This window comes from Myotis brandtii, unplaced genomic scaffold (assembly GCF_000412655.1).
Source record: "Myotis brandtii unplaced genomic scaffold, ASM41265v1 scaffold10, whole genome shotgun sequence".
Classification (NCBI taxonomy): Eukaryota; Metazoa; Chordata; class Mammalia; order Chiroptera; family Vespertilionidae; genus Myotis; species Myotis brandtii.
The window spans coordinates 2,719,264-2,733,461 of NW_005353325.1; the positions used below are offsets into that span (position 1 = coordinate 2,719,264).

General features: G+C 37.8%; 1 protein-coding gene across 14 annotated transcripts in view; it reads right to left on the reverse strand.

Annotated features, from left to right (window-relative positions):
- FRYL (FRY-like) overlaps positions 1-14,198 on the reverse strand; it is a 238,460-nt gene that overhangs the window by 62,454 nt on the left and 161,808 nt on the right. For all 14 annotated transcript variants that reach the window (XM_014534411.1, XM_014534429.1, XM_014534396.1 and 11 more), the window contains 10 exons: positions 12,272-12,363; positions 9,639-9,811; positions 7,964-8,124; positions 7,296-7,406; positions 6,313-6,467; positions 5,821-5,920; positions 4,287-4,455; positions 3,842-4,101; positions 2,774-2,914; positions 413-581 (listed from right to left, as the gene is read on the reverse strand). In XM_014534411.1, the coding sequence (XP_014389897.1) occupies positions 413-581; positions 2,774-2,914; positions 3,842-4,101; positions 4,287-4,455; positions 5,821-5,920; positions 6,313-6,467; positions 7,296-7,406; positions 7,964-8,124; positions 9,639-9,811; positions 12,272-12,363 (1,531 nt within the window). The remainder of the gene's footprint in view (positions 1-412; positions 582-2,773; positions 2,915-3,841; positions 4,102-4,286; positions 4,456-5,820; positions 5,921-6,312; positions 6,468-7,295; positions 7,407-7,963; positions 8,125-9,638; positions 9,812-12,271; positions 12,364-14,198) is intronic.

Here is a 14,198-nt window from a genome sequence, read left to right on the forward strand (position 1 = left end):
ATATATATATATAGAGAGAGAGAGAGAGAGAGAGAGAGAGAGAGAGAGAGAGATTCACTCACAAAATTGGATACTATGTACAATATATGCTCAAATAATGAAAAATAAAATTACAGTGTAATTTCAATTAGTAAGTGTTTTCTATATTGAACATTAATTATATTCACTAAAATGAATACAAGGATATATAAATCTATATTCTGGTTCTGAGTAAGTATATAAATGTTTCTCTCTAAAATATTAAGAATCCTTAGATTGTCAAATTTCTTTAGTCATATGAGGATTTACAAAATCTTGTCAAGCTAATTACCATACATGACTCATGTTTGCTTTTATTTTGATGATGGTGCTAAAATGAACAATTAGGTAAAGCCTCTCTGTTGAGACAGAGTAACCAGTTGTAACTTCTCACCTGAGGTGACAGAAGGGACTTTGTAGCTGGACGTGATGCGGTAATACGGGGGGTTATCCATGTGCGTGACTCCTGCACTGACAGGGTCGGTCAGCTGCAGCTCACTCACCAGCTCTTCCAGCAACTGCATTGTCTTGTCTCTACCTAAATATACAACAACTTTCTTCACCTGTCACAGAGAGGTCATTCAGAAAAGAAAAAGCAAAATCTTTACTTCATAAATCTGTCTTGAGACAAATTTTGTAAGTTCCATTTTAAGGGGTAGATTAATAAGCACAATTAAAATGGAATATCACATTGATCAGCAATAAAACACCGATTAATCAGCTTTATAAGTACTATCCTCCCTCTGACCCTCAACATTATATCTTATTAAAATTATCTCAATATATTGTTTAATGATTTCCACAACATTATCTACTTCCTTTACATGTTTGCTCGTTTTCTTTTTGGTTAAAGGAAAGCAAAAGATAATTGCTCTCCTATAACACAATTTATCTTCTTAATGGGAAAAAACTGAATTAATACATCCCAAGTATTCCTCTAATTTTTAGTCCTTTAAACCCAGGATTTATCCTTTATTCTGCGTTCCCTTGCAGTACAAGTAGAGAATAAGAAAGGACCTAGAACTAAACTGAACCCACATTACCCCGCCTGGATGGGAATGTAGATCTAACATACTCCTACAGAAGCTAGAAGGTTACTCTGTTTTCCCTTCTGCAAAACGGGGGCTTCAGATAGCTGTAGAGTTAAGCAGGTGAAGATGTACAAAGCGCTGTAACCCAGTGCACAGTCTGAGTTAAGTGAAAACAATCCCAGCAGTGTGCCTTGTATGTATGTTCCTCCATATTTTCCCCTTATACTCAACCAGATGATTGGCCTGCACACAGACGTGTGAGAAGCTCTGCTTCATATGACCTCTGGAGAAATCCTAAAACAAGCTTTATTCTCTCATTCCACAAGTCTTATCATGGTTACCCGCCGCTAACTGACTTCCTACCCAACCTGCTCTGTGCTAATTCCCTGTTCTCAGGTCCAGTCACCTGGCCGCCGGGCACCGCTGCCTCTCTGTGCCTGTTCTGACCTGAGGGGACACTGCTGCCCCCCATCCTGTCAAGTCTTCGAGCCCCACCCTCACCCCAACTCCGCCACCTTCTCCATGGAACGTTCACTCCTCCTCACAAACACATCTGGGTTGGAGCTCCAGCTCTACCTACCACGCGATGATGCTAAACGGATGTGTGACTTTAAGGAAACTACTCTTCTCTCTGCCTTGTTTTATTCATCTGTAAAACTGTGGCAATCTTACCAAGATCACAGACTTACTGTGAGAATTAAATGAAATAATGTAGATGAAGTACTTGTATCATTTAAAAAATAATTGAGGAATTATTATTGTCATTAAAAATGGCTCCTTTTTAAAAATTTATTGGGGTGACATTGGTTAATAAAATTATATAGGTTTCAGGTGTACAATTCTATAATGAATCGTGTAATTGAACGGTGTGTTCACCATCACCACCATTTATCCTCCATTTACCTGCTCCTACCCCCCACCCTGTATATGTTTGATGATGATAAATACTAGGAAAATCAACAAAGCAGGGAAAGAAAAAGACTCTTGTGTGGGGGATGGGCACTTATAGTTTTAGATGGAATGAGCCAGCAAAGGTGTCCATGAGAATGGACCTTTGGGAAAAGACCCAAAGTAGGTGAGGGAGTGTGTACACGTGTGTTTGCATGCATATGTGTATTCAGTTCAACACTCATGGTTGATAGTTTCATAGTCTCTTAACTTGAGCAGATTTAAGAACTGCTTTCCCCCTTACAAGGCAAAGACTGCCTTATTCCTCATGGTCTATTTCTTACCAAGCTTTCCTTTGCTTCCACACGGGTTTAGGCACTGAACTCTGACTGACCACCCTGCTCCATCTGATATCCTAACGCCAGCACCTGTCCAGCAAAAACTATCACTGTGGTCTCTGCTTCAATAACACTTTCTCTTGAGCATCATCTCTAATCCTCCCAGACAGTCGTGGTGCCAAGTTATTCACTCTCAGTGCTCTGCAGCCCTTCTCATGACTGGACTTTATTAAATTACTGATTTATTCATTAAGTAAATAAAATCTGTACCAGCCGTCAGATTAGAACCCCGCAGAGCCTCTGGCCTGCAATAAGAGCGCCTGGCCGATAATATTTGTTAAATAAATCAGCGAGTAAACCCACGTGCTATTTCCTGACTGTCCTCAGCCTGGCCCTGCTTTGCCTCTGCTGGTCTGTCTACTGATGCCTATGCTCTGACTTGACACGACACCATGAACTTTTTTTTTTTTTAAGTTAAATATCAACTTGAATACATACGTAAGGCAAGAGGCTTGGTTCACTATTCACTCCACAAATGCTGATCAAAAAGTGCAAAATTATTTTCAGGTTTTTCGGCCAGCCATCTGCAAGTGTGGTCCACACGTTCTCCATCTCCGACCAGGCCAGCTCGTCGCCATACTAGGTGCAGGAAACACAACACGTATCTCAGTAAAGGCTGTCTACTATGCAGCAAACTTGTCACGTCATGCAATATCAGAAAACAATGTTTTTACAAGAAGCTTCCATCTTTCCCATACTTCAGAAGAATAATCATTTCTTTCAACAAATCTATACATAAATACCATGATAGTCATGGGCCACATAACATTTCAGTCAACGACAGACTATACAAACAATGGTAGTCCCAGAAGATAACATGGGAGCCAAAAATTCCTATTGTCTAGCAATGTCATGTCATAACATCACAGCACAACACATTACTCATGTGTTTAAGGTAATGCTGGTGTTTGCCAGTCGTACAGAAGTATAGCACATACAATTGTGTATCGTACATGATACTCGATAATGATAATAAACAGTTGTTATTGGTTGAAAATACAGCATATTCTTTCTACTTATTAAAAAAAAAAAGTCTGCCACAAAACAATATGCTGTGTTATGCCAGCAACAGCCTCATATATCTAGTGTTTACCGCATCTCCTGACTGCATCACTTTCTTTTGAACTTGATTTAATCTCGTGGTGTTCTGTACAGTACATGCTGTTCAGGCTTGTAGCCTCGGAGCAATGGACTATACCATACAGCTGTGAGTGTAGGGGGCTGCACTCTATGACATTCATAAACGAAGAAATTGCCTAACAGCGAATTCCTCCGAACAGATCCCTGCCATGAAGCGGCACCTGACTGTAATTTCATGATTTTAGATGCCTCCCCCCCCCAGAAGATATTTTATATCTAACGAGAAGTTTATTTTAGAGAAAGGAATTTATAATGCATATATGTTCGATTATCACAGGATTATCTAATCTCCTCATCTACTTCTAACCTTGTTTACTCCTCCTAATGAACACAGTAATTCTGTGCAGCAGTTCAAACCCATTTTACCTTCGCTGTCATGTACATCAGGTTGTTCAAAACCATGGCAGTGGCTTGTGGGGACCCCCAGCCTTCTCCTCGTAACCAGCGCCTGCTAGTCACCATGACTTCTCGGTCTTTTAAGGAGTCGTCTTCATCATCATCATGTCGCCTTGCTGTGGGCAAAGGTTTTAAATCTACCAACTCGATGTTGTTCATCCACGGCAGCAGGTAGTGCAGCATGACTTGCCTCCCAGCAGGGTGAGCTGTCTGAATTCTCTGGCTTATCTCTATAGTTATAAACAAGCCAAAAGAAAGGGGACATTTGTAATACTTTCAACAATTAAGTAAAAGAAAAAAAAGGCAAACAAACAAAAACAACCTCAACTTTCATATATTTAAAATCTCCTAAAAGTAGTATTTCAGAAATGATTGCTAAAAAAGAAAAAACTACTAACCAGTTCAACGATCATACCTGAGAATATGGCGAGAGTCAGCTCCGGATATGCCCTTGCTAGTTCCTCAGACAGCTGATAATATGAGACAGAATACAGATGTGGCAGAGGAGACAGCTGGCTGAGCACTCCATCTGTTCTCTGAACCTCCAATTTGTGAGCATAGCGAAACATCTTCGGTTCCAGGATCTGCGGGGATGTAATGCCATCAATTTAAGATGTTATGGGTCCTCCACATTTCAACTATAATTAAAAAATATATATATATCCTCCCAAGAAATATTCCAGTTTAAAAATTACATAGTTACATAGATTGTAAAATACTTCACATGTTAATTTCAAATACCAAGAAATGTTTGCAAAAGACGTGTAACTATGTACAAGGCATTGCACTCCTTGTGTTTAATGGCAATGCTTTGGGTTAGTAGCATAGTTTGAAAATAACTTCAGCAACTTAATATAAAATTACTTGAAAAAGACATACCACTTTCCAGGTCAAATATATGACTATATAAAACAAATGTAAGTGAAAATAAAATCTTCAAACAGATCTTGGTTAATCACACATTAAATATGGAATATAAACTAAAAATTCTTTTGATGTTACACTATGTAAAGAGCTACACTACTGAACTTTCTTCTTTTATTTTTTTTATTTTAACAAGTGCAGTTTATTTATTTTTTATTGTTTAAAGTATTACAAATAGTAGTACATATGTCTCTTTTTTCCCCCCATTGAACTTTCTTCTTTTAAATTTTATTTCTCACTTACAGTTTACAATAAACATTATTTTGTATTAGTTTCTGGCGTACAGCATAGTGGTCAGACCATCATATACTTTATAAAGTGGTCCCCCCGATATTTTAAGCATCCACCTGGCACCATATATAGTCATGACAACACTGTTTACTGTATTCCCTATGCTTTATAACCCTGTGACTATTTTGTAACCACCAATTAGTACTTCTTACTCCCTTCACCTTTTTCATCCAGCCCCCTTGAATTTTCTTAATTAAAGACATTAGGGCGTAATTCAAACCCTTTGGAAAAATCAACATCTCCTTGAACCCCATTCTTAACCCTTGATTGCATAAAAAACCTCAATCTATTATCCATTAGTTGAGCATTGTATAATAATGATGCATCCATGCTTGGCAAGTTAATTTTCTAGGTTATATTTCTCAGCCTAATAAAGGAAAATTATACAAGGTTATCATAAAAGAGCTAATTACTTTTCACTTGGTTCTCAAAAAAAAAATTCAACTCAGTCTTATCTGAACAGAAATAGTTACACACATACATAGGCCCTAACCACTCAATTTTTACCAGCACTGGCGCACACACAAGTGTGTGTGGGGTAACATATAATCCCTCTACAACTTAAACGACCCATATTACCTTTGTCTTCTATTTTAAATGATCTTCAGGAATTGATACTAGAGTTTGCTATTAAAAATTAAGCTGGATATCAGTATACTTTCAAGGCAAGAAGAGACTGATGTGCTTTATTGGGTCCCGAGTAAAAAGATTTTCATTAACATTTGTTTACAAACCTGTAAGAGTTGCATAGCAACTTCATAGATACTTCGAGAAGAATCAGCTGCTTTAAACAGTATCAGATTTAGGAGCATCACTGTGTCACACTGATAATCCCTAGGGACAAATTCCACATGTTAGGAACGTAATATTTAGAGGCCTTCACACAAGCTAATACGTATGTTATACCAGGGCCAGAAGGCAGGCACGCAGCAGCCAAGCCCAGGAGGTGACTGGGTTGTTGTGTTTGTGTGCGCGCGTGCGCGCGTGTGTGTGTGTGTGTGTGGGTTATTGTGTTTATTTTGTTTTTGTTTGTTTTTTTAAGGTTAAAAGGTGCAACAATAAATGCATGATGATCATTATCCTTATTTTGGACAATTTCCGATAGAGCTTAAGAAAATACTGGTTTCTGAATTCAATTGGAAATATTTCTAAATTAGGATTTCTGAATTCAAATGGAAATATTTTCTTAAGAAAAACTAAATTGTAAAAAATAGGCCTGGGAGTACCTGTTCTGGAAAACGTTAGCGATGGCCTTAAAGCAGCCGGCAGCCACCCTCCTGGAGCCCGTGTAACACCGATCCACTGCCCAGTACATCAGGTTGCTCTGGTCCGGGTTCAGCTCCAGCAGTAATGTCACTGCTTCACAGCCCAACTGGTGAACCTACGGAAAGGTCACAAAATCGCCCAGGACAGAGAGAGTCGTATACGATTCAACTGTCTGCTTCTCCACATTTTACTAAAACATCACGCATGTACTTATTGCATTTAACACAAAACGCAGTCTCTTTTCTTCCAACTCCTTCTCATTTTATTCAGCCACTAGAAAAAGCGACCTGGATCCATTAACCGTGGACTCCGGCATGTTCCCAAGATGCTGAGCAGGACAGCTCCCTCCTCCCACAGAGCCCCAGAGGCCGTGGGTGAACATGGGCAGTGCTGCAGCGCTGTCAGCAAGGTGAGCTTTTACCCTCCCCAGTTATTTTTATCAAGCGTTACTCTTGTTTTTGATAACCCAATAGAAAAATTATTCGGAGGGGGAAATATGTAAGTTCTGTCTTAAACTGTGACGCCTGTGCGAGTATGCTCTGAGAGTGCGAAGGGCACAGGGTCCAGAGGGCAAGAAAGAATGATTAATTGGAGAGTGGTCAAAACAAGAAATTAAACACAGCAAATAACATTTCCTCCGTGGAGCTCAATGTGTTCTACATTAATACTTTATTTGTAGACTTAGAACCCTATTGTGAGATGTATACACACTGCTGTATTAATCCTGTAACATAAAAGGGGAATGGAAACGAGCAAGGAGTGTGTAATAAATAAGAATTAGAAATTTTGGATGATGGAATCCTATTTAATTTACAGAATATGTTTTCTGCATGTAATTCTAACCTATCTTATTTTAAAAACGACTTGTTTTTAGTGGGCCATACGATAATTCCAGATAACGCAATGACAATTATGAAATGTTAAGGGAATTACCGATAATTACCTTTTTGTCCAGAGAGTCCAAAATGTTATCCAACCATTTGTACAAATAGCCATCTGATGAGAGTCCTACATTATCTGCAACAGGGCCACAACATAGCACAGCAGACATAGCCTTCAAACAATAATATTAGAATTACATTTAAAACATTTCGGAGGTAACGTGTGGTTGTTTAATGAGAAGAGGCAGGCTATTTTCACTCATGCTTATGTAGCTACAACACCTTTCTGTCTTTACAAAGAAAAGCACAATAGCGATTTTTGAAACTAAGTAATTTATTATGAGTAGTAGGTATCATGGTACCAAATTAGACATAGAGTTTGAACAGTAACAGAAAAGAAACAAAAAACAAAAACAAAAACAAAAAATAAGCAAGAGAAAGCACTTAAGTAGGGAAAAAAATAGGCATTTCTTTTAGGTGATCCTCAGTTCTTTAAGACAATGGAATTCAAAATTTGGGGTAGATTCTGAAGGTTCTTACGTTGTACTGTATTTTATGTATTTAAATAAACTTACAGTACAAAAATACAGCAAGCAAATATATACATTCCAATACTCTCAGGTACTCAGGAGAAATCCCTACCCTTTTTATAACACTAGACATTGAGAGACAAAAATTTTAACTACACTCCTAACATAAGAAAAAAGCAATCAGATTTCTAAGTAAATACCTTTAGTGCACAGTATTGATGTCTGTTAATTTGCATATTTCGATCACTGTATCTGTCCAGGGGAGTAAACATGATGCTAAAAGGGCCTGCCCAGTGACTGAACAGCATGAACAGACTATGACGAAGGCTCTGCTGAGGGAAGATACTTCTTCTCTGGTGCACTGTAAAGGACACAGACGGAGAAAAAGTCATTTCCATTTCTTTCACTTTAAAGTGCATTTCAACTTGTTTGTTATTCAATACGTAACATTGTAAAACAGAAATGTTTTCATTTTAACGTAACGAAAACCTCTCTAGTGACAAATCGTTTACACAGAGGTGAGTGACAGCCCCGAGGTTGCAGCCCGTCACCTGGCCTGCGTTATGGTGGGAGGGGGGGGGGGGGGACGCCTGCTGCCCCTGAGCTGCTGCTGGCTCCATGGTGAGCTTGGCCAGGGCATTGGCAACACACACACACCTCTGATCTTGGCTGGTTGGTCTCTCTCAAGAGAGAGCTTTGGACTGCAGACGTTATTTTAAAACTCTGCATGTTTTCAGCGGTGCAGCTGTGTTTATGAAAGAATCCTCACGTAGCCGCTTTATATACAAAACAAATAAAAGGGGGGCTGATCTAAGCACAGTGTGCCGCCTGCATCCAAACCCACTCTGCTGCCTCTTGCTGCCGGCACCAGAGGGAAGACAACATAATCTGAAAACCACAGGTTGAGAGGCAGGCTCTCCAAGGATTCCTTCCATTTTAAAATCCCATTCTACCAGCTCTTGGCAGCGGTCTGTGTTGAGGAAATGCGACCGTGTCATCACGAATCAATGTGGAAGTTGCAGATAAGTGTTTAGCAATTGATTAAATTATATCTGTACATTAGTGAGCTTCAGGTCAGAAAATTTAGAGGGGGAAAAAGTGCTCCTTTCCTCTTAACAGCATCATTTGCCCCAAAAGTTCAAAGTAGGTTTCCTGCACTTGAAAATAATATACCTGAAGAAGTTCCTACAGGACCCTTTTACAAAAACACAACCGTGCTCTTACTTTAAAAGCCAACTGTTCGCATATACTTTTTAAGGTAACTTTAATTTTTCCCAGAAACAAAAAGGAACATTTGTATTTACATTGTATGCTAAAGGCTATAGTTACCTTTTTATGTCTTTCACTTGTAAAAGATTTATGACTTTTTGAAATGAAATTGCATGTATCCATATTCCTAGTGCCTGAACCAGTACCCGGCATATAGTATGTGCTCAATTACAGGCACGTATGTGTTAAATGAATCATTCAGTTAACACTGTATCCTTGTACTTTATGTCTATGGCCCATATCCTATCCATTATTCAAAAGTATCTCGTTAATTCTATCCTCAATTATCATTTAGGGCATTATGCTTTTGGCTCTTGCATCTAGAACAAGTTTGTCCAATGAGCTTATTTTATTGATTTTTTCTTCTTCACATTTCTGCATTGCTGTCTTGATTGTTGAAAATCTATGCTGGGTTGCTTTTTTAAAATTTCTAATCACTGATAGTGATTCAAAAGCAAAACACTCTTGCCATTCATGGAATACTGACACATTTACCCAGTATGCTCACAAATTGCTTCATCAACTTAGATTATAGAACCTGAGGGGAAGAATAAATATGGTGGTCCCTTAATATTCAACAGTGGTTTAAGAAACCAAAACTCGTACCTGGAACATTCTGAATGATATTCGCCACTAAGGCACTAAAATGGCATCGTATATCCTTCAGTGTGTCAGAATCTTTTTCATTTTCCGCTTCCAGGAGTTGTCTAGTTAAATCTACATACTCCAATAAAGTGTTGTTGAGGAAATGTGTTTCATTATCAAGGCCACCACTTGCACTGAAAATATTCAAGAAAATAAGTGATAAAGAAAATGTGATTTTAAACTATAAATGTAAATCAAAACAAATTCCAAGTAATCAAAATTGGAACTCTGCATGCTCATGGTAGCATGCAACTCAATACACAAAAGTTAAATGAATATGTGCTTGGCTTACTTAGATATAAAAATAAATGGTGCTTCTTGCAGTTGGCTCCATAGCTCAGGCGTTATGTAAAAATAAAAGGTGCTTCTTAATCAAGGAACTACTACCGCAATTTCTATTATTCAGTCCCATATCTAACTTGAATCAACTATTCTGAGTGCTAAGTGTTATTCCCTCTCCATCAAAATATACAGCTTTCAAAGTAAGGAAATAAGGAGGCATACGGGATAGGGAGGACCAATTTAGAAAGGAAGGAAGAGGAAAGACTAGTTCTACCCAGTCTCATAGTTGCTATGCATATTCATATTATACCTTTAGCACAACTCCAGGACAAGTATTATTTGGGATATAAAAATATAAGGGAATTCAAGTAACAGTGCTGGTTTTTAAATCTTCTGTCTAGCCCCATGGGGCTGCCTCGAGAATCTCTGCAATAAGATTCTCTTTGAGGCGAAGGCTCTGGTACCTAGAACCCACTGAGTGGAAGAGGGTCATCTGGTTGGAGTCAGAAGTCTTGGATTCCACTCTTGTTCCATCAGTTATTAAGCCTGAGATTAGTATCTGCTTCAGAGCATTTGACTAGGAATATAACTGACATTATATATGAAAGGCCCAATGAACTATAAGTGCTACATAAATGATTAGCTATGATGTTTACATTTATTTTAGTCAGCTTTTCTGTGTTATACTTGAAAAGTACATCTAAGATATGGGATTTTAAAAATAAAATTATTTTTTACTAGTGAATAGCTTCTAATAAACATCTACATTACAGGGTGGGACAAAAGTAGGCTTACAGCTGTTCATATGGAAAACAACACATTGATAAATAATAATACAAGAATAAATTCTATGTTCTGCATATTCACAACTGTTAACCTACTTTGTCCACCCTGTATATTGAATGAATTCATGATGAAAATTTTCCCTTTATTCTGTCAATGAGTGTTTAAACTCCAGGCCATGCCTTATTGATGAATGAGAAACTAATTTAGCAGATTGCAACCTGGCCCAGAATCCACTGATTTAAAAAATATTCAGAGTTACCCACAATGTACATAGGATCAATTAGGTCAACAAAACAAGTATCTTTGCCTTCTTGACATTGAGAATTCATCTTTTCAACTTAGTCAAGGAAATAAAAAGCCAGTCATACAATAGTGTTATATTCATTTCTCTTAAAAAAAACAAAACAAAAACAAAGCACACAACTATGTTCAAAACCATTACTGCTCAACAATGAGTACAGCTTTCGCAGTTAAATTTTAAGTAAGCCAACATCTTGCAGTTCCCAAACAGTATCGTTCAAAGATTCTTCATTCATTAACATACATTAAAAGCAACCAAAGGAGAAGAAAGATGATTCAGATGTGTATTAGGTTAATATTATGCATCAAGCCCAGCAAGTTTCAAGTTTACTTTTTTCTAACTTTGACTGCTTTATTTTTGTGGGGGGCAGAAAACAGAATGTTTCTGTTTTCTTTCTTTCCATTTTCTGTAAAAGAATGGTAAACCAAGGGTTTAAATTCTCATTGATTAAAGCTCTATTTTAAAAGCACTTGTTAAAAGCATACTCAGAAATAACGAGGATAAATGCTAAAGTAACAATCCTACACTTGCTTGCTTATTAAGACCTTCATGATCTCTTTTGAGTTACCTTTTTGGGAAATGGTCAGATGCATATTTTTCTCTTTCAATGACCAGGCAACACCATTACCTCCTAAGAAATAGTTATTGCTCAACACTAAGCTGACGAAATTCTCCACCAGGGGCTGCTCTTAGTGTCCAGATGCCTCTAGTCCAGCAACAACCCTAGGCTTTATGTTTTCATAGGTGAGGGATGAAAACAGTTACAAATTATGTTTTTGGATTTCATATTTCCCCCCAGCAAGATAAACAGTTGAATGGAATAAATATGCAAACTTTATTATGTGGCACCTTTAAATGTGTGATTTTTACAAATCTAGAATAGACCTTAAAAATGAGGTAAGAAATAGTTAAATCAGTAATAACAATAAAAAAGAGGCTACTACCCACTTGCCTGGGTTACTAGATTCCAACAAATATCAAAATCATAGGAACATTATATCCAATTTTTACCTCAAAGCAAACTAGCGCTAATGTTAGATTTCGAAATACATTTTTTAGCCATTAGCTAATTTCTTGGATGCAGCTTTGACTTTGGTAAGTAATGTTTACAAGTAATGCAGACAGGGTTTTTGGGTGCAAAGGTGTTTTTCTGTTAGGTTTCATGACAGAAAAAATATGTTCCCTAATTATTTCAAAGTTTAAAAGAGCAAAATCCGGCACTGACCTGTGACTAATGACACCAGCATCTGCCAGCAGTTCGAATATTCGTACCAGCTGTACTCGTAAAATGTCTCGACGCCTGCGCCGTTTCATATTCTATTCCAAGAATACAAAGATATCAATTAAAAATCCTTCGGGGAAATTTATCAAAAACCTTGCAAAGGTGTGACTTGCAAATACTGCAAATTCCTTAGGGCAGCGGTTCTCAACCTGTGGTTAGCGACCCCTTTGGGGGTCGAACGACCCTTTCATAGGGGTCGCCTAAGGCCATCGGAAAACACATATATAATTACATATTGTTTTTGTGATTAATCACTATGCTTTAATTATGTTCAATTTGTAACAATGAAATTGGGGGTCAACACAACATGAGCGTTTCATATTCTATTCCAAGGATACAAAGATATCAATTAAAAATCCTTCGGGGAAATTTATCAAAAACCTTGCAAAGGTGTGACTTGCAAAGAATACTGCGAATTCCTTAAGGCAGCGGTTCTCAACCTGTGGGTAGCAATCCCTTTGGGGGTCGAACGACCCTTTCATAGGGGTCGCCTAAGGCCATCGGAAAACACATATATAATTACATATTGTTTTTGTGATTAATCACTATGCTTTAATTATGTTCAATTTGTAACAATGAAATTGGGGGTCACCACAACATGAGGAACTGTATTAAAGGGTCGCGGCATTAGGAAGGTTGAGAACCACTGCCTTAGAGCTTTGTGGCTTATTGAAGTTCTGTTGGTTGTGTTAATACAGATTTCAAGCTCTCTGGTAGCTACTGCACTAAAGAGATATGTGTAGATAGTTTGAAATTAATGAGCAAATAAAATCACATGACATTTTCCATGGTGATTGATACCCCTTGTATGGGGGAGGAAAATAAAAATTCTACCGTTACTTTTAGGTGATTTACCAACCTGACTGAAGGACTGAAGCTTTTAGTTAAACTGTTCTCTTTGACAAAGAATCTCTAAGATACTCCCCCAAATAGGACAGCAGGGCAGGGAAAACATCACAGGAGGGACAGAAGAGTCCTCTGATTTTAGTCATGCCTACGTTTTCCATTTTAACATTGAATTTTGACACAACTGCACCAAAGAGATATGTGTAGATAGTTTGAAATTAATGAGCAAATAAAATCACATGACATTTTCCACGGTGATTGATACCCCTTGTATTGGGGAGGAAAATAAAAATCATTACTTTTAGGTGATTTACCAACCTGACTGAAGAACTGAAGCTTTTAGTTAAACTGTTCTCTTTGACAAAGAATCTCTAAGATACTCCCCCAAATAGGACAGCAGGGCAGGGAAAACATCACAGGAGGGACAGAAGAGTCCTCTGATTTTAGTCATGCCTACGTTTTCCATTTTAACATTGAATTTTGACACACAAAAAATAAACACAAGAACAACAGAATAAAAATGTCTTTAATCATTCTGATATGAGTAAATGTTCTGTCTGATTAGGGTTGAAGTACTCATGCTGAGAGTAAACAGGTGCAACACCTCAACCTGAGTCAGCTTCTAAGGGGAACAGCACTAGGACGGAGCTATCTCACTCCTTTCCTTGGATTATTTGGTTATAATGTAATCTGTATAATACAGAGTGATTAACAACATAGTTATTAGTCTTCCACTTTTGTGTCCACACACTAGTTTTTTGCCTTTCAGAATACATAAATATTCAAGCCAGGTTAAAAAAAAAAAGTATTTTAGCTCTTTATGAAGTTTCCAGCAATTCACTCATATTGACCAGGATGGCTTCTTAACAGTCTTTGAAGATTTCTGCAAAGTTTTAGTTGATTGGCTTTTATTTTGTCTCCATAGAAAGACTGTGAACCTAAAGCTCTGAAAATATATCTTACATTCAAGGTACACCACTGTACCTATCTATTTACTTGCTATGATGACTCCCCCCCCCCCCCC